Genomic DNA, 26,284 nt, shown 5'->3' on the forward strand with positions numbered 1-26,284 from the left:
TGATTTTTTTGCAGAGAGGAAGGGAAAGAGATAGAGAGCTAGAAACGATGAGAGAGAAACATCGACCTGCTGCCTCTTGCACACCCCCTACCGGGGATGTGCCCGCAACCAATGTACATGCCCTTGACCGGAATCGAACTCAGGACCTTTCAGTCGGCAGACGGACGCTCTACTACCGAGCCAAACCGGTTTTGGCGTGAACTATTTTTTTTAATGTAAATTGTCCACCACATGGCAAACAGTAATGGATAGTTGTGTTTTTTTTCTAATTAAAATTATTTTTTAATTAAAAAAATTTTTTTGCATTTAAAATCAATACATTTTAATAGATTTTTGAGACCTATTAAAACAAAGTTAAATGAGAAAAAATGTAAAGGAAAAAATGTTGTTACCACTAAAATCTGGATATCTACTCTAAGATCTTGCACAAGAAAATAAACTCTTTTTAAGTCTATTTGTAATCATTAACTAAAAGTATACAACTCTGTGGTTATCTTGAACATTGAACTTTTGTAGATTTTTCAAAGTTATTGAAATTCACTTATTAACATTTGCTTACTAACTAGAAATGATACAGCGTATTTTCCCCTGAGTCATTGTGATTAAACATTTTCTTCCTATGCCATCAATTACTTATAGCACACACACACATTGAACCATTAAGAAGAGATTTAGGAGAAATCATTTTACATAAAGACCAGAATCCAGGCTTTCTGACTCCTGTAGATCTTGTGGTCTTTCTTAGTGCAGTCTTTAAGTATCCATAATATGGAAGGGGGGAATTCACAGAGCACCTGATCCTATAGAAAACTTGCTTATTTTTGACATATTCAGATTGCATTTTCAGGACCCTAGGAGAGCTTGTGATTTAAAGAAGTCCTATGGTGTATCCTTAGGTAACAGGAATCATTACAGTAGTTTGTCTTTTGTACTTAAAAGTATTCATTCTGGTTCTTAATGATTATCTTCCTTTCAAACCTCCAAATTTTTTCTTCATTTAGTAAACTTTTCCAGATCTTTCCAGTAGTTAATGTCAGATTTTGTCTGATTTTTAGCACCTTTATATTTAAAAAATTCAAGACATTTGCTCATTCAATCATATAATACTTTTCCTATTCTCAGTGATTTAAAATATTTCAGATAATGGTTCTGTATTTACTTCTATTAGTTTTTTCAGAACCTGTTTTGGTTTACAGAAACTGGTCTGACATTTATGCCACCCTTGCCAATATAAATATATAATGTAAACAGTAAAGTGTCCAAAGATCCTACTCTCCCTTGCTCATGGAATAATCAATATTGACAGTTTGCTTGAATTAATACATATTATTTGAATATGTATATCTAAGTATAAAAATTTATATCAAAATGGATTCATACATACTGTTCTGCCAGTTGCTTTTTTTTTTTAAATCAATCTTTATTGTTCATATTGTTACAAAGGTTCCTCATTTCTTCCCCCCTCCACCAGGTTCCCACCCCACCCTCCGCCCCCTCCCCATCCCCCATTGTCCTCATCCATAGGTGCACAGTTTATGTTCAGTCCCTTCCTCCCTCCCTTTCCCCGATAGTAAATCCCTTTTCAGATAGTAAATCTGTTACTTAGCATTTTCTCATATCAATAATACCACCACATGCCCAATGATACATTTCACACAAAAGACATTTCCAAATAGGTCAATCAGCCTCATCCAGGCCCCACCCAAGGCACTCACAGATCAACACCCCAGCCCTATACTAACTCAACACATCCAGATCTAAGCCTTCATCACTTGATTCAGCAGACCCTCAAGTTCCCACAAAAGTTTCCAGCCATGTCTGAGAGGCCGCCGTGGGGCAGGGGCAGGCGAGAAGCGAGCTGTTCCGGGCCTGGCTGCTTCGGGCCTGGCCTCTGTTGCTCTGGTTCGTTCCACAACCAGCTGCTCTGGGTCTGGCCACCGCCGCTCCCGACCTAGTTGCTCTGGACCTGGCTGCTGCTGCTCCGGGCCTGGCCGCACCTGACCCGGCTGCTCTGGGCCCAGATGCTCCGGGCCTGGCTGCTCCCAGCCTGGCAGCTGCTGCTCCGGGCCTCTGCCAGTTGCTTTTTAATTTTTTTGCTTTTTTTTTTTGTAAAAAAAAAAGACTATATTTTAGAACAGTTTTAGGCTCACAGGAAAATTGAACATAGAGATTTCTTACATGCACCTGTGCCCACACATCATTATAATTCCTATTATTTACTTTTATTCCTCTTATTTGCAGTAGACCTCACAGGAGACTTACATATTATTTTTAGAAAATGATCCCACTTATACCATACTACTCACGAAGTCTTCTCTTCAGTCCCAATGAACATTTCCAAGCATAGCCAATTTGCTCTTCCAACTACTTGCTAGATGAACCAGGCAATAGATCCTCTTCCATCTGTTAAGTAGAGAGGTAGAAGACTGACATCATTGTCAAAGAACAATTCAGATATTTAGATGCCTGTATGCAAGTGCTTTTATACATGAGGGAAATTGTTATTACACTGTTGTCAATACACAAAGGCAAAATCAGATTTATAAAAGAGATGGAAAGGAAGGAAAGTATACAGATTAGGAAAAGAGTTTTTCTTTTTTGTGTGTATTTTTAAAAATAAATCTTGATGAACAATATTAACTAATAGAATCAGAGGTATGGAAGGGGAGTGGACTGACGATTCACAGGGAAAAGGGGAGGGGGGGATGTGGGAAGAGTCAACAAAAACTGCACCTATGGATGAGGACAATGAGGGTTGGGGAAAGGGCAGAGGGTGGGGTGGGAGCCTGGTGGAGGGGAGCAATGGAGGGGGAAAAAATGAGGAATATTTCTAATAATATGAACAATAAAGATTTATTTAAAAAAAAAATCTTTATTCAGATTATTACAGTTGTTCCTCTTTTTTCCTCACATAGCTCCCTCAACCTGGTCCCATCACATCCCTTGCCCTTACCCCTCCCACTATCCTCATCCAGAGGTGTAAGATTTTTGTCCAATCTCTTCCCGCATCCTCCACACCTCCTTCCCCCTGAGAATTGTCAGTCCACTCCCTTTCTGTGCCTCTGAAATATTCTACAGATTATTCTGTTCTTCAGATTTTTTATTCACTTGATTTTTAGATTCACTTGTTGATAGATGTGTATTTGTCACTTTGTTCATAATTTTTATCTTTATCTTTTTCTTCCTCTTCTTAGAGAGTACCCTTCAGCATTTCATATAATAATGGTTTGGTGGTGATGAACTCCTATAGTTTTTTCTTGTCTGTGAAGCTTTTTATCTGACCTTCAATTCTGAATGATAGCTTTGCTGGGTAGAGTAATCTTGGTTGTAGGTTCTTGCTGTTCATCACTTTGTATATTTCTTGCTACTCCTTTCTGGCCTGCATAGTTTCTGTTGAGAGATCAGCTGACATTCATATGGTTATTCCCTTGTAGGTAACTGTTTTTCTCTTGCTGCTTTTAAGACTATCTGTCTTTTGCCCTTGGCATTTTAATTATGATGTGTCTTGGTGTGGTCCTCTTTAGATTTCTCTTGTTTGGGATTCTCTGGGTTTCCTGGGCTAGTAAGTCTATTTCTTTCACCAGGTAGGGGAAGTTTTCTGTCATTATTTCTTCAAATAGGTTTTCAATATATTGCTCTCTCTCTCTTCTTCTGCACCCCCATAATTTGGATGTTGGTACGCTTGAAGTTGTCCCAGAGGCTCCTTACACTATCTTCAACTTTTTGGATCTTTTTGCTTTTTGCTTTTTTGGTTGGGTGTTTTTTGCTTCTTTGTATTTAAAATCTTTGACTTGATTCTTGAGATCCTCTAGTCTGCTGTTGGATATCTGTATATTATTCTTTATTTCAGTCAGTGTATGCTTAATTTCTAGTTGGTCCTTTTTCATATCCTTGAGGGTCACACTAAATTTCTCGGAGGTTTCTAGAAGATTCTTGAGTAACCTTATAACTGTGGTTTTGAACTCTATATCCAGTAGTTTGCTTTTCTCCATTTCTTTCATTTGTGACCAGTTTCTTTGTCTCCGGATTTTGGCTGCTTCCCTGTGTTGATAGAGTGGCTTTGTGTGCTAAGTGTCCTATAGGGCCCAGTGGCTCAGCCTCCCCAGTTACCTGAGGTGGACACTCTTGGTGAACCCCTTTGTGGGTTGTGTGCATAGTACTATTGTAGTTCAGCCTTGATTGCTGTTGGTATCACTGGAAGGAATTGACCTCCAGGCCAATGGGCTGTGAGGATCAGTTGTGTCTACAATGAGAGAACTTCTGTGCTGGAGACACCCTTATGGGGTGAGACTTGCTTAAGTGGGGCTTTAGTGCTCACTGAGTCTGCCCCCTGAGTGTATCTCTTATGGATGTGAAGAGTTGTAATCTGTTATGGTCTCACTCTGATCACTGGGTACATTGGCTCTTGGATCTCCAAGTAGGTGCAAAGTCAGCCACTGCCTGAGCTACAGAGAGATCTACAGATTCCTACTCTTTGTTTGGGGGTTAGAGGTGCCCAGATGATGCCCAGCTGTGAAGCACTGCCAGCTGCTGTCCAGCCTGTGGCCTTCTTTGGAGGCTCTGAGGCTCTCTGATCCAGCTGCAGTTTGTTAGGTTTTAGATTGCAAAAGGCCAGGCCATTTATATGCGAAAGCTTCTGTACACAACTTGGGTGGGGTTGTAAATTGGGTGAGGCACGGACTCAGGGAATCACCAGGGCAGAGCAAACAGCAATGGCTGACTGAAAGCTCTGCCCCAAAGAGGTCCCTGGGTCTCTGTGTCCCTCAGACCATGCAGGAACAATGATCGCTGCAAGCACCTCTGAGAGAAAGCTGCCCTCATATTCCAGCCCAATGCCAGGTAGTTCAGCTTCTCCCTGTATGAGCCTGGGTCCCCAGAGTCTGACCTGGAACTGGAGTTCAGAGCAGTTGGAAGCTTGTATCTCCCTCCCAATTGAAAAAGACAACAGTGTACCCAGTTGCCAGCCCTTTTCCATGTGTGCCTCTTGTACCTCTGCACTTCAATTCTGCACCTCTGCAGCTCATCCCAGTCTCAATATGCTTTTCTCTTTCCTTCTAGTTGTATAAATTCCACTCAGCCAGCCTTCCCATGGTTCTGGAAGATATTCGTTTTGTCTTTTACTTGTAGTTTTGAAGTGGTTGTGTGAGGCAGCAAGTTCAGGTGTCTACCTATGCCGCCATCTTGCTTCCTCTCCTATAAGGGTTTTTCTTGATTAAGCTGATTAGCTGGGGGCAAAGTATGGGAAGGCCAATATTGAGTAGGCAGACTGGGTCATTGGAGTTTGGTTGAAGCAAGCATATTAAAGTCAAAAGTGCCTACAGAGACCTACTGTATATTTTCATCATTCCCTGGCATAAAAATTCCATTTTTTTTCCAGATATTTACAACAAATGGGTAAACATGAAAAAAAAAATCTAGAGGTTTAGAGGGAGGAAGCAGGCTCTGATACTTAGAATTACAGGAACCCATATGGGTGCACATACAATGTAAATGTACACAGTTCATTCTATCTCTGATCAGAAGAACATGATATTAACTTCTCAAACTTGCAATTATAAATAACAGGAAATACTAGAATCTTCAAGACAAACAGACAAAAACAAACAATCAAGGTTAACAGACTAGTTTTTCCTGGTATCTGCCACCTGCCAAAGAATGGATTCCTATTTAAAGCCACCTGTCAGAAATCACCACCATTGGTCAGATAACCGAAATCCTAAATCACTGACACCAAAGGGGAAGACTATTGAATAAATGCAAATCTGAAAAATGACTTGGCTTATAAGAGCCAAAAAAAACTTAATCACTATCTGTACCACTTATCAGATGAGCCAGAAAGGTGACCTGCAGGACCTAAGCTGGGACAAGGTGTACCTTCATGCTGCACACTTTGATGGTAAGTCTTAGTGGGAAAATTCTTGATAAAATTCTCTGGGTTGTCGAGATAACAACCCCTTCTGCCCGCTGCTTCTCATAGCCATTCCAAGAATGATTGGGGCTGCCTTACTCTCTGTGAAGGTGGAATTGCATTGGCGGGGTTTCTATTAGCTCTTTTTAAGTCTTCCAGAGGTGAAAGCTTAGAGTGCATAGGGAGTTCTCTCTCAGTTCTCCTAACTGTTCCCTTCCATTTTGTAATATGAATCTCAACAGTTAATAAAGACCAGTGTGACAAAGAGTTGGGCTCTTGTAGATGCCAGTCCCACGCATGGCCTGAAAGATTCGTTAGAAGTTAGGCTGATTTCTCCTGAACCATTTGTGGTAGGCTTTTCCCCCTGCTCTGTTTTAGGCAGCTCTGCTAACACCTGTCAGTAGTCCTTTTAGAAGGTCTTGTCATTTCTTTTAGAAGGTCTTATTGTTTATGGAGTTTAGTTTAGGGGTTAGCAAACTTTTCCTTTAAAGATCAAATAGTAAATATTTGGGGCTTTGTGGGCCAAGAGGCAAATTGAAGAGTCCTTATGGAAAGACTGTTCATGTTGAGTTTTATAGTTAAAAAATGTAAAAACAAGGGTCAGATGAAAACAGGGGTCCACTGGACTTGACCTATGAGCCAAATTAACCCCTGCTTTGCTTCATTTAGGATGCTTTCTGTCTTCACTGATGGATTTTTAAACGTTTATAATTGTCATCTTTCCAGTTTGCTTCTGTTGGTATGATCAGAGGTCTGTATCAAAGCCAGTGAACTCTGATCATGCCTTTATCCTAAATCACTTTAACCCTGTTATAGGCACACAGAAAAGTGTAGAAGTCCATCTATGAGACAATAACTGAATAAATGTCCTAATAACATTTACATATCTTTCAATATTAATAACACTGAACATATCCACTGGTACTAGTGGTAAATATTTTTATTATTTGTGAATTTAAGATAACCAGAGATATTAAGTATACATTACTTAATACTTAGGCCAGGTATTAAGTATACATTAGAATGTATATGTATGTATGTGTACATTAAATTATATACTATTTTCTTGTTAATCTCTGTAGATACAGTCTGTATATACCCACAGAACACAGAAGTGGCTTTTTTTGTGTGTTGACAACCAAAATGTTTCCACATGATCTTCCAAATGATGGTGTTTGCCCTTTAATATGTTGGCAAGCATGCTGCTAATTTAGGATGTCCTGATTTTAAATACTTGCTTTACTAGGGGAAGAGGGCAAAAAGGAGCTGTTGTCTAATGGGTATTGAATTTCAGTTTTGCAAGATGAAAAAGTCTGGAGATTGGTTACACAGCAATGTGATTATATTTAGTACTACAGAACTGTACACTTACAAATGGTTAGGATGGCAAATTTTATGTCATGTACTGTTGTGCTGTGTTTTTTTCTTTTGTTTTTTACCACAATACAAAAATTTGCTTTAAAAATATTATACAAATAATACCTGATAATTATGAAAAAAATCAGAAAATACAGACAAGCAAAAATAAAAATAAAAATCACCCATGATTCTACAGCTAAGGTTAACATTTTGTTGTATAAATGCATAAATTCCATATGTGTAGATTCACATTGAATATGCTATTTTGTAACCTTTTCCAACATTTAACCATCTGTTAAGTTTTTTGTTCTTAATTTAAAATCCAAAGGAGTAGGATATTTCACTCTTCTATGAACTCTAAGGCCTTAAACAGAAGTGAAACTGCACGTTTAGGGTTACGTACCCTCCCCCCCTTCTTTGATGCTTCTCTCTTTATATCATGTGTCCTCCAGAGAAGTAAAGGCTCCTCCACTCCTGATCTGTCAGTCAGTTCTACTAACATTTTTCAGTAGTTCCTTTTATTTTTTAATGTATTTTTATTGATTTTAGAGAGGAAGAAAGGGGAGGAGAGAAATAGAAGCATCAATGATGAGAGAGAATCATTGATCAGCTGCATCCTGCACACCCCACAGGGGGAGGAGGGGGTTTGAGCTAGCAACCCGAGCATGTGCCCTGATTAGGAATGGGACTGTGACCCCAACGCTCAACCACTGAGTCATGCCGACTGAGCAGTAGTTCCTTTTAGATATGCTCACACCTACAGAGACTTCTGGTGCTTGTGTGAACTGATGAATCTGTCCCCGGGTTTCCTTGGTCACATGGCTGTCCACTGGGATCATGTAAACATGCCTTCAAGCAAGATTAACGATTAAATTGTTGGGATGAAAGGTCAGGAGAATTGCCTTGAGTTGTAAAATCAGAATGGGAGATGACACACCATTACGCACCTTCCTTCTTCTCTGAGGAAAAGAGTGAATAAAAAACAACAGCGATACGTGAGTCTTCATTTCAAAAGAGCTCCAGGAATCATGCTGGAGAAGTTCTGCAACTCTACTTTTTGGGTAAGAAATTATACTTATTCTCTTCTCAAACCAGAACAAGTAATAGATTATTAGCCTGGATGGCCGCAAAGCAAAACCAGAAAAGTTAGATATGCAGTTGATCTAAAGTTCAGGGTATTTTTTTTTTTAAATCAAAGAATGTCAGAATATCTCCAGAGGATATTCTGTGTGGGAGAAGTAATATATTTACTTATTTAGTTGTAAATTTAAAAAAATACTTAAAAAAAATTGATTTCAGAGAGGAAGGGAAAGGGAGAAAGAGATAGAAACAGCAATGATGAGAGAGAATCATTGATCAACTGCCTCCTGCATGTCCCAGGGTGGGGACAGAGCCCACAACCCAGGGATATGCCCTGATGGGGAATCAAACTGTGACCTCCTGGTTCATAGGTCGATGCTCAACTACTGAGCCACACCATTTGGGCAGTAATATGTTTATTTTATAACATATGTTTATTATATTCTAGACTCTTTTTCTTGGACAAACTATCTACAAAATTGCCTCTCTAAAGAAAAATAGGAAAATGGCTTCTAATTTCATATATGTTAAGAGTAGGAATTGTGTAATTTGTGGGGTAGGAGCAAGAAGAGAAGGTCCCTGACTTGAGTCTTTTTTTTTTTTTTTTTTTAACATATTTTATTGATTTTTTTTACAGAGAGGAAGAGAGAGAGCTAGAGAGCTAGAAACGGTCAATCGACCGGGGATGTGCCTGCAACCAATGTACATGCCCCTGACCGGGATCGAACCTGGGACCTTTCAGTCCGCAGACCAATGCTCTACCACTGAGCCAAACCAGTTTCAGCGCTGACTTGAGTTTTGTTGAATAATGTCAATGATGAAACAATAGTGCTCTAAACTAGAGTAACTGGCGATTAGTGATGTGGACTGGAAGTTGAGGATAGGGATGCAAATCTGGACACCAAGAGCACTGAGACAATTTTTTGAAACATTAGAGCAGAGAATTTTGAGATAAACAGCGCAAGCAACAAAAACAAATGGTTTAATGGAAGAGAGAATGAGAAAGGACCTTGGATTTAGTGATATTAAGAAATTGTGGTCTCCAAACTCCTAGCATCATCATCAGAATTACCTAGAATGTTAAAGTAGTTTAAATATCAGATAAGTCTTCTTGATTCTAAAGTTAGATAACCTTATAGAGAGATAAGAAGAGCAGAAGTGAGATAGCAGAGCACCTAGGCAGCACTTCCCAATCTTAGAAAGAATCTGGGTCCCAAGACCAGAAAACATACCTCAAGAAGGTGGGGCTTAATAGGCCAACCCTTGAGAATTCTCTCTAAGAGTTATCTGGCAGATCATCTTGATCAGGGCACCTTAACCTTTTCTTTTGAGAATCTGTTCAAACAGCCATACAACACAATTCAAAAATATTTATTGGGAGAGAAAAATCTATTCTCACATGACTCAAATATAAGAATTAGTGCCCCACCCCCTCAATTCACAAGTTATTTCTCATTATTGCAGAATGCAAAGACCAGTACAGAACTTGCTGGGAATAAGCCTTCTGTTCAACAGTTTCATTGTGCTTTTATGCTGAGGCCCCCTGGGTTTCTGACATAAGCCCTTGGGCTCTGACATAAGCTCTCTGGAATCTAAATGTCATAGCATGACTAAGCATTCTACCTGCCTGCATATTTGAGTGTCTGCCAGTGAGTTAGTTTGGTGCTAAAGACTAGAATAAGAAAAAGTTTTTATATCCCAAGGAACTATTCTCTCCATTTGGATTGGAGAAAAGTCCCTCTTCTTCCTACAACTTGGCAAGTGCATTGGCCGAGTTTAGTCAGTGACTGGTGGGGAAATTCACTTAGAATCACAGGAAGAAAGGTCTTTAAAAGTTGCATTGGCCCAAAAAAGTCACTGAATTGTCATTAAATTGTGAATTTGTATCAATGGAGATGAATAGAAAAATACAGCAGAAGGGTCGGGCTGGATGTAGATATATAACTTAGTTAAAATTGTTTGGAAACGAGCTGGGGTGGAGGGTGTGGGCTAGGGCTGGTCTTCTGTCTTCAAAATCATGTAACTCACAATCCTTACATTTTGGTCCCCCAGAATTCCTCATTGCTGGATAGCCCGGAGGCAGATCTGCCACTTTGCTTTGAACAAACTGTTCTAGTATGGATTCCCTTGGGCTTCCTTTGGCTCCTGGCCCCTTGGCAACTTCTCCATGTGTATAGATCCAGGACCAAGAGATCTTCTATAACCAAACTCTACCTTGCTAAGCAGGTATGGAACCCACGTATTTTCTAACTAATTCCTTGGTGCGTCATAGAAACATTTTCTTGGTGGTTTTTGCTAAGTCTTCTTCCCTGTCTTTAACCTGCCTTCCCAGATGCTGTTGACTGAGGTAGACATGTTCTGTGAGTGTCCCTCTCTCCACCTGCCTTATGCCTCCTTGGTCCCTTGCTATATTACTTAGTTAAGATGACTTTGAATTTTGCAAAAGGATAGTGACTTAGAAATCTTCTGGAGAGTGGACACCCTGGACACAAATAATGGGTATCAAATCAATAAAATAGTTGTTGTCTTTTTAGTATTTGAGAAGGGAATGTGGGATTTCCTATCCTTAAACTGTTCTATATCAGGAGACTGTAATTCAGTTGGTACCTTCAATGAGATGAAAATTAAGTATATGATGTATCCTTTATTCTCTCGATTCAGGCAATCCAGCCATCATCACTCGTCTCCCAAAACTTGGATCTGAAATAGGGCTTTCATTCTCCCACTCTCAACCCTATGTCTCATGGTTTTGTTATGTGAGGACTCATGTGAAATTTTCACATATTTTTCTTTCCATTTCCCCCTCCAGTTTTGAAATCTTATTTCTTCAGGACTTCTTTTAGATGGCTGTTGGACTCTGAAGTGATCATCCTTCTCAACTTCTCTTTTTTTAAATTTACTTTTTCGCTTTTTATGTTCTGAAAGATTTCTCCAAATTTTCTTGCTGTCATCCTAAAGAGCTTTTGTTTTAGTAATCACAGATTTGACTTCTAAGAATTCTTTTTACTTTTTGAGTATACCTCTTAAAAAAAAACAAACATAAACCAACAAACTATTAATGGATGCAGTGTCTTCTCAAATCTCTTGTAGGACATTAATTTTAAAATAAACATTATTTTCTATTCAGTTAATTATTTCTGTTTGTTTCATGCAAGAATCAGTTTTTCTGATTAATTATATTGGTTATCTGCTTTAATAGTACTAGTTTTTCTCAACTTTTTAGTGGTTATTAGTGTTCTGTGTTTTTTTTTTTAAATTGTTTATATGTTAATGAACATATGTGGCTGGAGTAGGTTCCTCTGCCATTATACACGTCTGCTTCCCCATCTGGCCTATCCCTCATGGGAGGACTGCCTGTGAGCTCTGAGACTTGCATGACTATTTGGACTCTGGGCTTCCCCTAAGAGCAGTATCTTGGGTGGTACCTTTCTACCCCTACTGCGTGCCCAGTGAATTTACTCCGGATGAAGTTACTATGGGGCAGCAATATCCCCTCTACCCACTGGGAAAGGATTCACTTTCCTTAGAGAGCACTTTTGCTTCAGATTGTTTGGGGTTCGGGTGGTAAATATAATTGTTGTCAATGGATTTGCATTGATGGGGTGGCGGTCAGGAAGAGAAGAAAGTGACTGGAACTATACTAGTTCTGTACACAGAATTTTAATTAAGACTGACTTCTGTCTTGTTTCCCATTCTTACTCACTGTCTGGGCTGACTATAGGAAATAGATTTATATTGGTTAAGACTCTCTCACCTGGAAGTCATACATGCTGGTTTAAACAGTAAAGAATTTTTCTTATAAAACAAACAGTCCAGAGGTAGTGTAACTGCAGGGTTTGTTAACATACCAGCTCAACAACATCAACAGGTAGCTGATTGTTTTTATCTTCTGCTTGCTTCAGCATATCAAGCCAATTACCAAGCTAGCACATGATTGCAGGATGGTTGCAGCAGCTCCAGGTATCACACCCTTGTCAGTGTCCAGGGGCAGGTGCCCCTATGTCACTTCAACAAGTAGCTTTATTGAGATATAATCCACATAACATAGAAGGCACCTCTTTAAAGTGTATAATTCATAGGTTGTTGTTGTTGTTTTTTTAGCATAGACACCATCACCACTGTCTAAAATTCCAGAATATTTTCATCGCTCCAAAATGAAACCCTGTACCCATTAAGCAGTAACATCCTGATCTCCCCCTCTCCTCTAGTCCCTGGCAACTTTAAATCTACTTTCTGTCTCTATGAATTTGTCTATCCAGGACATTTCTTATACTTGGAATTATACAATACTTTTGAAAGTTTTCTTTTATTGTAGTAGAATATACATAAGATAAAATTAACCATTTTAATCATTTTGAAGTATACAATTCAGTAGCATTAAATACATTCATAATGTTGTATAGTCATCACCACTATCTAGCTCCAGGGCTTTTTCATCACCTGAAATGGGAATCTTTTACCCATTAAACAGTTATTTCTCACCCCCTATTCCACCTGCCCCCAGCAACCACAATTTGGCTTTTGGTCTCTCTAAATGCCCAGTTTGGATATTTCATATATAAATGCAATTATACAGTACATGGTCTTTGTGTCTGTCTTCTTTCATTTAACATTATGTTTTCAAAGTTCATCCAGGGTGTAGCTTGTATCAGCATTCCATTCCTTTTTACGGCTGAATAATATACCATTGTATGGGTATACCATATTTTATTTATCTAATCATTGGTTGATAGATATTTGCATTGTTTCTTTTTTTTTTTTCTTGTGCCTATTTTGAATAATGATGTTAGGAACATTTGTGTACAAGTTTTTGGGTGGGCATAGGTTTTCATTTTTCTTGGGTGTATATTTAGAGATAGAATTGCTGACTCATTTGATAAGTTTATAGAAACTCTGTATTTTGAGGAATCGACAAACTTATTTTCCAAAATGCCTGCACCGTGTTATATTCCTGCCAGGATTGTGTGAGTTTCTAACACAATAGTCCTTCCTTATCCTTTGTGTTCTGTGGTCTCAGTTACTTAAGGTCAACCAGTTTGAAAACAGTAAATAGAAAGTTTCAGAAATAAACGATTCGTTTTAAATTGTATGCTGCTCTGAGTAGTGTGGTGAAACCTCTTACCATCCAGCTCTGTTTCGCCTGGGATGGGAATCACTCCTTTGTCTCCATGCTGTATACTCTACCCACCTGTTAATCACTTAGTACCCATCTGGGTGATCAGATTGATTGTCTCAGTATTGGAGCGCTTTTGTAAAGGAACCCTTGTTTTACTTAACAAAAGCATCAAGTGCAAGAATAGTGATGCTGGCAGTTCAGATCTGCCAAAGAAAAGCCATCAAGTTTATGTATACATAAGAGAAAACATAGTGTATATAGTGTTCTATCTGCAGTTTTAGGCATCCACGGTGGGTCTTGGAACATATCCCCCTAAGGATAAGGGCGGAATACTATACTCATCCTCACCAATTCTTGTTATTGTCACCTTTTTTATTGTCACTATCCTAGATGTGAAGTGGTATCTCATTGTGGTTTTGATTTACATTTCCCTAATGATTAATAATGTTGAGCATCTTTTCATATTCTTTTGTCCATTTGAATACCTTCTTTGGAAAAATGTTTTATTTGAATAAACCCTTTGCCTATTTTTAATTAGGTTATTTGTGTCTTTCTATTGTTGAGTTGTAAAGAGTTCTTTATCTCCTGGATCTATATATCACTTTGAATGGTGAAGAAAACTTTTCCCAGAAGCCCTCTCAAGCTAGGTCCCACAAGCTGTCCCCACTTCTCTTTGGCCAGAATTGTGTCATATGTCCATGGCTAAAGCAGTCACAGGCCAGTGGAATGGAACCATTATCACTGGTTTTGATTCACCACATGGGGTTGGAAATGGGTCCAACTCCTACCCAAACATATGGCTGAGCTGAGTAGCATAGGTATTTTACCATAGAAGAGTTCTGTTAGGAAGAGGAGAATGGCTGTGAGGAGGCAACTCTACCAGTCAGGGCCCCAAGAGGAAACAGATGGCTAAAGCAAAGCAGGATAATATGAGGAAGTTGTATTTACAAAGGGATCTGGAGCTTAAGCAGCAAACTTACCACTCTAGGCTTGAAGGAACAAGAGTGGAGAGTGAATCTGGTGGGGCAGATAGAAGACACAAGCACAACACCTAGTAATGTCAACTCAACCTCCCTTCACTGTTATCTTTTTGTGTGTATTTTGGATGATGTTTTTCTCTGCTTTTACCTGTCACCATTGACACGTATGCTTTTTGTCTTCTAAAACTTATCTGATCTACTGAGCTTACCCTTTTTCATTCATATTCTCAGTGCTATTATGAATTTATTTCTTAGTACTTTACCACCATTTCAGTGAGTTGGGGGGAAGGATGGGCGATAAAGTACTAAACCTGCATCTTGGACAGGAAACTCTTGCCTTTTTCTATGTATGTTTTTAAAATATAATTGAACTCATTGTATATGCAGTTTTGTAGTCTACTTTTTTTTCACTTCAGATGATATAAAAAACATTTCCCTGAGTTAATATTCTTCTTCTAAAAATTTTATTGATTGATTTTGAGAGAGATTGATATTAATAGATTTATTGTTCCACTTATATATGCATTCATTGGTTGATTCCTATATATGCCCTGATGGAAGATCAAACCCACAACCTTAGTATATCAAGACAATGCTCTAACCAACTCAGGCAGGGCTAAAATTATTCTTAAACGTAATTCTGATCACTAATATTGTTCATCACATGAGTATACTGTAAGTTATTTTAACAACTCTTGCAGCATTAGCTCCTTCCAACAAATCTCTCCACAACTGTTTTTGGGTAATTTTTGTTTTATAAGTGCTTCACTATTAAAAATGAGGCTCCAGGCCCTGCTGGATGTGGCTCAATAGTTGAGCATTGACCTATGAACCAGGAGGTCACAATTCAATTCCCAGTCAGGGCACATGCCCGGGTTGTGGGCTTGGTCCCCAGTAAGAGGCATGCAGGAGGTAGCCAATATCTCTCAGCATTGATCCCTCTTTCTCTCTCTCTCTCTCTCTCTCTCTCTCCTTCTCTGAATTTAATAAAAAAAAAATTTTTTTAAATGAGGCTCCAGTTAAATTATTGTGCATAAATATTTGCTTATAATTCAGAATGTTTCCTCAGAATAGATTCTTAGAAGTAAAATTACTATATCAAAATATATTATCAGTTTAAGTATTTTAAAACATAATAGAAACTTTTTATAATCTAGAAATATTTTTGTCAATTTATAATCTTAAAAGTGCATTAAAATTCATTTCTCAGCACCCTTGCCAGCATTACATAATCTATTTTTAACTTTACATGCAAAATGGCATCATATTGTTTTACTAATATAATTGATTTTTTTGAAATTTGTTAAAATTGCCTAGCTTAGTGGTTGAACATCGACCTATGAAGGAGGTCACAGTTTAATTCCTGGTCAGGTCATATGCCTGGGTTGCAGGCTCGATTCCCAGTATGGGATGTGCAGGAGGCAGCACATCTCATCATAGATGTTTCTCATCATAGACGTTTCTATCTCTCTCTCTCCCTCTTCCTTCCTTTCTGAAATCAATAAAAATATGTTTTAAAAATTTTTGTTAAGATTATTTTTCATTTGTGAATTGTCTATTCATATCATTTGTTCATTTTTTTAAAATGGGGGCTAGTGTACTTAACTTTTTATCTTTTTAATAGATAATTTACAGAGGGTTACAAAATTTAAAAGGTACAAAAAAGTACATGGTACTCTAGTTACTCATTCCTGTTTGAGCTGGCAACCATCAATACCGGTTCCAGAGATAATTCATACTTGTACAAATAACTACTACCTACATATACTTTTTTTTCACACAAATTTTAATGTCACATATATACTCATCTGTGTCTTGAAGGTTTTTCCATTTGGCACATAAAGATCTGCTTCTTTTTATTGGCAACTTGAGATGCTGTTATTTGAGTGTACCATAATTCATGTGCCCTAATGATGGAAATCTAGGTGGTTTCTAATCTTCTACTATCATAAGCAATGCTATAATAAATAGCTTCATAGATATGAGAATGTCTGTAGGATGAACTCCTGGAAATGAAATTACTAGGCTAAAGCTATATGGACTCAAAATTTTTATAGACAGTATAAAGTTCCCTGCATTGAGGTATTTTTTCTCTAACCAACTTTTTATTATCAAACTTTTTTGTATTTGCTAATCAGATAAGTAAAAAGTGGTATGTCATAATTTGAAATTGCACTTTAAAAAAAAATGACATTAAACAATTTATGTTTCAAAGGCTATTGTGTTTCTTTTTCTTTAAATTAACCATTTATATTCTACTAGAGGCCCAGTGCATGGATTCATGCACCAGTGGGATCCCTTGGCCTGACCTGTGCCCTCTCTCAATCCGGGACCCCTTGGGATGTCAGAGAGCTTGTTTCGGCCTGATCCCTGCAGGTCCAATCCAGACAAGAGGTTGCCTGATTCACACAGGCCTCATCCTGTGCTTGAGCATCTGCCCCCTGGTGGTCAGTGTATGTCATAGTGACCAGTCGACTGGTTGTTCAGTCGCTTAGGCTTTTATAGATATTTTTTATATAGATATTTTGCATTGGTTGTTGGTTTGTTGGTTTTTAAAAATTTCTTTGTAAGAGTTCTTTATAGTATAAATGGTTCTTTTTTATATGGTTTGCTTCACGTATTTTTAATAAATTTGTATGCGTTTAATATGTGTAAGCCCATGACAAGGCTTCCTCCTTTTCCTTGGCCTGGGGAGTGGTGTGCTGGTTGTTATTCTCTTTACCTCAAGGGTGGGTGCTTTAGCTCCACATTGTTATATTTTACCTCCTAATTTACCTAAAGGCAAACATAAATTAGCACTGCAAAAGCAATTATTTTCCCCCCAAAAAAATTCACAATCTCATGTGAGGAAAACACAATACTGTACAGCACATTATATACTCCAGAAACATGAATTCCTCTTATTAATGTGTTTTCACTCTAGCCTTGTTAGATAATAGCACTGTATCTATGGTTAAAAGTGGCTGGTTTTTATTATAAAGGGCCCAGTATCTTTGCCTGAGTCATTCTGTATGAATGAGGCATGGGAATGAGTAGGGATAGATAGATGGGAGTAGTAAGGGTAGGCAAGACAGTACTAAAGATATTTGTTTTGATAGTTAAGATGCTGGTGGACTGCCGAAACCAGTTTGGCTCAGTGGATAGGTGTCAGCCTGCGGACTGGGTCCCAGGTTCAATTCCGGTCAAGGGCATGTACTTTGGTTGTGGGCACATCCCCAGTAGGGGGTGTGCAAGAGGCAGCTGATCAATGTTTCTCTCTCATCGATGTTTCTAACTTTCTATCCCTCTCTCTCCCTTTCTGTATAAAATCATTAAAAATAAAAAGATGCTGGTGGACCTCCTCAGCAGAGGTAGTAATTTTCCATCCTGTGAGGGTGGATGGTCCTTTAGAACAATAAATGTGTATCATGTCCCATTAGCTCATAGGACAAATATTGATTGGCTTGTAGTCATTTTAGAATGTCAGAGTTACAATTGTTTGCAATGTTAACTTCAAAGGTTATATGGGGAAACGGCTGGGATGAAGACCATATAAGCCTAACCAGTGGACACAGACAATGGGAGGTGAAGGCATGAGTGGGGCTGGGGGAGGGGGGGATAATGAAGGTAGGAGGACAAACATGTAATACCTTAACCAATAAAGAAATTAAAATGAAAAAACAAAAACAAAGAAAGGTAATAGTGCCATTCCAACTAGAGTGGCGGCTCCTTCTTTTAAATCTATTGCCTTAGGTATCTGTTGCTGTGTAACTGATTACATCAAAACCTAGCAGCTTAAAAGTAAACAGTTTTTATCTCACAGTTTCTCTGCATCAGGGATTTGATAGCAGCTTTTCTGAGTTCTGTTTCAGGGTCTGGGACCAAGGTCATCTGAAATTTTGATTGTGGCTAGAGCATCTGATTCTAAAATAATTCACATGTTGGCAGGTCTCAGTTCCTTACCAAGCAAACCTCCCCATAGAGCTAGAATGTCCTCATGGAGGGGCAATGAGTGATCTAAGAGAAAAAACAAGGAGGAAGCCAGCTAGTCTTAGAAGTCACACACTGTCCCTTCCAGCATATTCTACTCATTAGAAAGAAATCACTAAGTTAGCTCACACTCAAGGAAAGAGGAGCTTAATGGAAGAGAGGCATATCAAAGAATTTGTGGATTTATTTTAAAACCATCACACTCAACATTCCTCAAAAACACTTAGCATACTTGGAACTTTATTCCATTGCTTGAACTCACGTATCCATTCACACCAGAAATATTTATTGGTGTGTTATCTAAATCACTGCATACCATTTTAACCAGCAAGTACTGGAACCATTTTATTTTAAAGAATGATATCCTCCTAACAGTGCTCTTTTTTCCTCCCCAGGTGCTTGTTGGGCTTCTTCTTATTCTCGCAGCCATAGAGCTGGCCTTTGTACTCATAGAAGACTCTGGACAAGGCACGGTCCCTGCCGTTCGATACACCAATCCAAGCCTCTACCTGGGCACATGGGTAAGTCCCGTGACCACTTCTGCCCTGTTTATCTTATCTCTAACTCAAAGACATGTCGCTGAAATTTACTCTTTTGGAATGAAATAAAGTCCAATGTCATCTACCTTTTTCAAGGGACCTGTGATGAGGCAAAGCTTGATTATAACGGGGCAAAACAAATTTTAGCTTTTCTTCTACTTTTGAACACTAGTTTATAGAGCCTTCTCCTTAGGGCAATAACTAACTACCTTTAATGACTAAGATCTGTATCTTATGAACTTCAATTTTGCCACCTAGGGATCATATGTGAAATTCAGGTTTATTGGTATGAAATAATTTTCTTAAATGCTGTAAATATTACTTTTAAATTGATTGACTATAGACTACAGAGTGTAGACTATAATCAACAGATCACTGTGTATAGATAGTATTTGTATAAACTTGATGACAGAAATTGATGTTTCCTCTGCAGGCATGATTTTGGGGGCTGCCTATCCAGTGTTTTAAAAGCAATTGAACTAGATGCCATCATTTTTATTATGCCTCATAATTATTTGGATTTCCAGTCTCTCTTGAAAAATCAGAATGGCTGGCAACGATGAGCCTCCATTCCCTCAGAGCAATGGTCAGCTAGGATTGAGTAGCAGTTGCTCCCGTTAGACCAGTCATGTGTCCAATACAGTCTCCCACACTTCACTCAGTAACATGGTCTGCCTGACCCCCGCAAGCATATGGTTTGTTGACCCTGCTTAGAACAAACAAAGAAGGGTTTAAGAGGTGGTGTGCTGCAGCCAGCTCACAGAGCTGATTGTGTGCATCTCTTTCCAATCCTGCACCTGGTGACATCATGCTGGAACTTGAAACCCACAACAGTGGGAGTATTTATACCACGGAAAGAGGCAACTGCTTTAAATCGTGGCTTCTCCCCCGCCACCCCCCCCCCCCGAATATTGGTTTACTGAGTTTAGAAAACCAACATTTAATTAATTACATCTACTGATAAGTGAGATGTTACAAGGGAAGTGTTTTTATTGACTGCTTAATCTGTGATACTATTAGAAAATCATGATACAGACACCTTGTACCTATCCAGCAGAATATGCCTCTATCACCTGATGTTAATTTCCTTGGATCTTGAAAAGATTTTTCTGGCTCCCTGAGTAACTATATTAAAATGCAGATGGTGACCTTCTGCCTTCTTTGTTAACTCCCCACCCAAGTGTGGTGAATAGAGATGGGGTGGTGACGGGGGTCCCAGGGAGAGCATGGAGGCCCTGAAAAGAGAAAGTTGGATGGTGTCAGGGAAGAAATTTACAATTTGGCATTTGTGTGCTTTCTGCCCGGCCAGATAAAGTACAACAGTCTCCTCCCGTAGTCCTCCTTTCTTCCTTTGTTTTCTGACATCCCTTTTGCCTCTTTTCCTTGACTAGTGACAATATATTTCAAAACTTGATGTGACTGTCTCTCTAGCTCCTGGTTTTGCTGATCCAACACAGCAGGCGCTGGTGTGTGCAGAAGGACTCTTGGTTCCTGTCCCTCTTCTGGATTCTCTCAATTCTCTGTGGCACTTTCCAGTTTCAGACTCTGATCCGAATGCTTTTAAAGGTAAGGAGGGAAGAGAGGGTGACACGAAGAGAAACTGTTAGGCAACTTCTCAGTTGGAGCCAATGGCTTACAGTAAATTGAGCTCCAGGATAGAATCGTACTTAGGGGATTTGACGGAGGCTTTAATCACAAATATTCACATAAGGGGGCTGTGTAGACTTCATTTGAATCACAGGTTCATTTTCTCTTTGTTTTGTTTTTCCGTTTCCCATAGGGCGACAATTCCAGTCTAGCCTACTCCTGCCTGTTCTTCATCTGCTATGCCTTCCAGATCCTGATCCTGGTCCTTTCAGCATTTTCAGAAAAAGGCTCATCAAATGTGAGACTTGAAATAGACCCACCTCATAGATTATTTAATTGGATGGCCCCTTGATAAATATATAAGGCATCAAGGTGTAGGTGTGTAGGTGTTACACAGGTCCCCTGATATAGCTATGACTCTTGAAGGCCCCCTAGCCCAGAATACAGTAGTGTAAGATCATTTTATGACATAAGGCAATAGAAGGTGACTAGAATAAGGAAATATTGACTTTTATATTGACCTACCAGTCTTTAGCATAGACAGTTAATCCATACATCTATGCCAGAAGGTCTAATTGTTGGTCAATTGGTGACCTTAGGGTCTCCGAATAAATATATGTTGACCAGCCTATTTCGGTATCATATCTAGATTCTAGAACATGTCAGTTTTTGATTTTAGAGTCCCATGAAGTTCCTGTTTCCAATTGATTTATTTTCTGATTTTTTGTGTGTTTTGCAGAATCCATCACTCACGGCTTCATTTCTGAGTAAAATTACCTTTAGTTGGTATGACAGGTAGGAAATGCGTGGAGAATGGGTTGTCTCTATCCCCACCTCCTCAATCATTGGAAAGTGATGGAAATCTTAATTTTTCAAAATGCCTCCTGTGGCCTCCATATCTCCTCTTCTTAGAGTCTGAGAATGTTCTGACAGATCAATTTAGTTAATTGCCTTCATTGGGCAGATTGAGACGCTGAGGAAAAGTTGGAAGGATATTTGCTCTTGGTAGCCTGGGGGTTCCCTGGAGAAAAGGAAAGGCTATAAGAAAAAGGAGGCAGTAGAATTAGAACAGGGGGATGTAGGGGCAGGCAGTGAGGCACAGATTTGGAGGGCAAGGGATGAATTAGTTGTCCTGGGCTCCCAGAGGATCTGGAGCAGGCATCCTTGTCCTTTGTAGTTCCACAGACCCTTTTGTCTGGTAACACCCAGGTAATGTTTTCAATGCATAAAACAAAAGAAAGAGGTTATTGAGGAAAACAAATACATTGAAATATGGTTACCTAAATATTTTTTTAAAGACCAAATATGTGATGTGGAAATCAAGTGCTTCTTGATTAATGCATTAAATAACAATCTAGTGATGGGACTAACAATGAGCATAGTTTCACAACGGTAATGAGTGTAAATGAGCCATGAAAAAGTCTGGGATTTCTCCCAGGGGCAAAGGCTCAGGTACTCCTTTTTACAACTCTGGTTGGCTGCCTTTACTCATATTAGAAGGAAAGGATAAATATCAGTTATAAGCTATTAAAAATAAAGACATGATTTCCTTTCTATTTCCTTTCTCAAATCCTAGGTTGAGGAGCTCTGACCTAGGGAGACAATATGGAGGTGGCTTCCAGATCTGCTCAGTTCCTTAAGAGCATGTGGAGGCCTCTCCAGGAGATGCCAGAGCAGCAAAGAGGTAGCCAGTGTTGAGGAGGAAGGAGCAGGAGCAGGGGGAGGTGATGCCCTTTTGGTTCTTAATTCAGTAATGCCCTACCCTTCTCTTCTCTTGTCTTCTACCATCTTCTGTTACCCACATGGTTCCCCTCCCTGTTCTCTTCACTCTTCTGTCAAGATGAAAGGGTCAGGAGATGGAGTAGTGGAGCAAGGGAGAAGTCTCCTTCTTCTGTCCCTCCATCCCAGAAGTGGGATGTGGGTTTTGATAGAGGCATCCAGGAGACAGCCTCTGATCCAGCCTGTAAGGTCTCAGTCTCTGGCTCATCTCATTCTAGCATTGTTCTGAAAGGCTACAAGAAGCCTCTGACGCTCGAAGATGTCTGGGATGTGGATGAACAGAGTAAAACCAAGATGCTGGTCAGCAAATTTGAAACGCACATGGCCGGGGAGCTGCTGAAGGCCAGGCAGGCACTGCAGAGACGGCAGCAGAAAGCCCAGAGGAACTCTGGGACCAGGCTGCACGAGCTGAATAAGAACCAGAGCCAAAGCCAAGATGTCCTTGTTCTGGTAACTTTTCCATGAGGGTCTGTGTGAATGCGTTGTATGTCTCAGGCAAGAGGACATCAGTGTCATGGTGATTCTATCCTCACGTACTTTTCAGTGTATTTTATATTATTACTAGAGGCCTGGTGCATGAAAATTCATGCACTGGAGGGGGGAATCCCTCAGCCCCGCCTGACCCCTCTCACGGTCTGGGAGCCCTCAGGGGCGGGAGATGACCCAGCAATCGGAGGAAGGTGATGCCCCCATCACACCTCAGCTGCTGCCACTGCCGGCAGCACAAGTCTCAGCCAGCCCTGGTTACCTGAGCCTTGGGCAGCTGGGCAGCTGAGGGTACTGGGGGACTCTGGAGACAGGTGTACAGAGCAGCTGGGCTTGCCTGGGGACAGGCCTGGACTTGCTGTGTGCCTGCCATCCTGGCGGGGTTGAAGGGACTGAACACTGCCATCTTGTGACTGTGGGCACTGCCATCTTTGAGGGTAAGGTGGTCAATTAGCATATTCCCTCCTTATTGGCTGTGGGTGCTGCCATCTTTGAGGTTGGGGCAGTCAGTTAGCATATTCCCTCTTTATTAAATAGGATTTGTATTCACAATACCAAGAATACTTTAGTGATGGAAACATAGGGGTATAATATACTATTTGCTTTCCTTTGAGGTATATTTGAAATTTTCTATAATAAAATGTTTGTTTCTTTTTTTAATCCTCACCTGAGGATATTTTTCATTGATTTTAGAGCGAGTAGAAGAGAGAGGGAAAGATAGCAAGAAACATCGAAGTGAGAGAAGCACATTGATTGGTTGCTTCCTGCAGGCCCCTGATTAGGGCCCAGGCAAAGGAGGAGCCTGCAACCAAAGTACATGCCCTTGACCAGAATCAAACCTGGGACCCTTTGGTCCACAGGCCAACACTCTATCCACTGAGCCAATCTGGCTAGGGCTAATAAAAAGCTTTTTTTAATAGAAAGATAAAATAATACCTTAAGAGTTCTAGAATTTGTACCTTGGTGAAACAGCACTGACAGTTAACTCATTGACTTTTTTCACTTGAAAATACTTATTGAGAGTCACTGTGCATCACCAAACCTGTACAAGAAGGCGACAGGGCTCAGGGGCTCTGCCCTGGAGCTGTCAGTGCAGGACAGAACCTACACCAGCACCTCTGGGGACACTGTTGCTGTTTGGTGTTGTTCCTAGGAAGAAGCTAAAAAGAAAAAAAAGAAGTCTGGGACCGCAGAAGACTTTCCTAAGTCCTGGTTGGTCAAGACCCTCTTCAAAACTTTCTACATCATTCTCCTGAAGTCGTTCCTGCTGAAGCTGCTGCACGACGCACTCATGTTTCTGAACCCTCAGCTGCTGAAGTGAGTCTCAGCCCGGGGCTATCTCGGGGCCTCCTCTGTCACTCTCCTTTTTGCCCTCTGTGCCTGTAGGCAGGAACTTATCATTAAATTATTGTTTAAAAGTATATATTTTTTGTTAATTTCAGAGAGGAAGAGAGAGGGAGGGAGAGAGAAAGAGAGAAACATCAATGATGAGAGAGAATCATTGATCGGCTGCCTCCTGCACTCCCCCAACTGGAAGTCGCTTGCAACCGAGGCATGTGTCCTGGCTGGGAATCAAACTGTGGACTCCTGGTTTATAAGTTGATGTTCAAATTGAGCCACGTCGGCCAGACCATTAAATTTTTATTTTAAAAAAATGCTCACAATTTTTTTCCAGTGTACAATGTTGTGTTCAGGAAAGGTGCAGGGTAGCTTTCCAAATGTAATATATGTCCTTTAGCCTCCCTCTTTTCCACATTTCCTTCCACCCCAACTCTCCCTTCCCTCTCATTGTCCCCCTGGAAGTCAGATACTTGTTAGTGATCTTTCTTGTTAAGCAAAACTGCTATGGGTTGAGCCACATCCAAGAGGTGGGCAACATACCCCAGGAGAGCCTTGTATCCTCATTGCTCCAAAGTCTGAGCCTTCAAGGGGAGGTTAAGGTTAATCATGACAAGATTTATCAATCTGCCTGGATCTATGAATGAGCTATTCTCCAGGGGAAGCCCTTCTAACTCATTCTGGATACATGTCCTAATTCCTTTCAGGTTTGCATTGTCTAGGAAAGAATCGATTTGTCCCATAAATCAATTATACTAAGGGCTGGAGGGAGACGGACAAAGCTCTGTAGATCATCCATAATCCCATTTCATAACTATGGGTCATCCAACCTAAGCTCTTTCTGCTCATCTTCAAACCAAAGCAAGAGCACTAGCATGATTGTGGCACTCAGTCTTCCAAGAGCTTTGGGCGATTCTGGTCATTTTGTCATGGGTAGGGGAGGGTATCTGGCTGTGCGTGAGGAGGGTGGAGTCCCCGGAGAATTGGTGGCCATCACTTACTCGGTTTTGCTCTGGCAGATTGCTGATCTCCTTCGCAAATGAGCGTGACTCCTATGTGTGGACTGGGTATCTCTATTCAATCCTCTTCTTCGTTGTGGCCCTCCTCCAGTCTATCTGCCTTCAGTATTACTTTCAATTGTGCTTCACGCTGGGCGTAAATGTACGGACAACCATCATGGCTTCCGTATATAAAAAGGTAAGTGGACTGTGTTGGGCATCACCAAATAAAACCAACCCCCTTAGTAAATGTGAGCACTTATTCCAAGATTGAGGAAAATTAGGTGAAAATGATAACTGACCTTAACTCTTGATTTTGACTAGTCATACAAACTTATTTAACGTTTTTTTTAAAATTAAAATATGAAAAGTATGTATATAGATATTGGTATATGTGAAAGAGGAGGAAATACAATCTAGGGGAAAAAATTGGCAAGCTGTTCTCTGCCCAGGATCTGCCTTTTCAGCCTTGCATACCTGTCCTTCTTCCTACCTCTCTCAACAAGGTGAGAACGTCTTGGGAAAGAATTTAAAGTCAGAAAGAAACTGGCCAAAGGTAGACTCTTAAAACCACTAACATATAAATGCAATACTACATGAAACAGCTTTCATAAGGCCTGGGCATCCATCTCAGATTGCAATTTTGTCATAGGCTAGCATTCTTTATGGACCAGGGTTCCATCCCTCTAGACCACTTTTGCTTCTTCTTTTTCTAAATCTTTAGTGGCTGACTAACCCCTCTCTGCCTGACATGTATTGATTCTGGCCTTGCAGACATTGCCTCCTCTGTTTTTAAAATATGCTCACTCTGCCTTCTGAGTTCTGTAGACCCAGGAGCTTTTCCATCTCCTTATGATAGTTTTCCTCATCTTCCCTCTGATGTGTTGCTTTTAACGTTTAAACGTTCTCAGGACAACTGTTTTTTTCTTACATCCTCGATACTAAGGTGAAGTCTCATTTTGTCTCTTAAGAAATGAATATAAAGTCCATTGTATCTCAATAAAGAAGAAATAAATAAAAAGAAGAAATTGAACTATGATAGTTATGACCAGTGACTTTAAGTCTAAGGAGAAAATTCATACATGGGGAGATAGGAATTTTTGTAGGTCAGAACATCAAACAGTTGCCTTTTCTTCCTGATATTC

The 26,284-nt window shown here is 39.9% G+C and overlaps 1 protein-coding gene across 2 annotated transcripts in view; it reads left to right on the forward strand.

The window, feature by feature from the left end:
- The first annotated feature begins 8,141 nt into the window (after positions 1-8,141).
- Positions 8,142-26,284, forward strand: part of ABCC2 (ATP binding cassette subfamily C member 2) — a 53,404-nt gene continuing 35,261 nt past the window's right edge. Inside the window, exons 1-9 of one of the 2 annotated variants that reach the window (XM_036438798.2) lie at positions 8,142-8,328; positions 10,400-10,573; positions 18,808-18,933; positions 20,383-20,517; positions 20,732-20,836; positions 21,278-21,333; positions 22,536-22,767; positions 23,957-24,120; positions 25,161-25,338. In XM_036438798.2, the coding sequence (XP_036294691.1) occupies positions 8,296-8,328; positions 10,400-10,573; positions 18,808-18,933; positions 20,383-20,517; positions 20,732-20,836; positions 21,278-21,333; positions 22,536-22,767; positions 23,957-24,120; positions 25,161-25,338 (1,203 nt within the window). In that variant the 5' untranslated portion in view covers positions 8,142-8,295. Of the gene's footprint in view, positions 8,329-10,399; positions 10,574-18,807; positions 18,934-20,382; positions 20,518-20,731; positions 20,837-21,277; positions 21,334-22,535; positions 22,768-23,956; positions 24,121-25,160; positions 25,339-26,284 lie in introns of those variants that run through there. The other variant, XM_036438799.2, reaches the window with a different exon arrangement.

The sequence above is a fragment of the Pipistrellus kuhlii genome, unplaced genomic scaffold (assembly GCF_014108245.1).
Source record: "Pipistrellus kuhlii isolate mPipKuh1 unplaced genomic scaffold, mPipKuh1.p scaffold_m20_p_15, whole genome shotgun sequence".
In the NCBI taxonomy this organism is placed as follows: Eukaryota; Metazoa; Chordata; class Mammalia; order Chiroptera; family Vespertilionidae; genus Pipistrellus; species Pipistrellus kuhlii.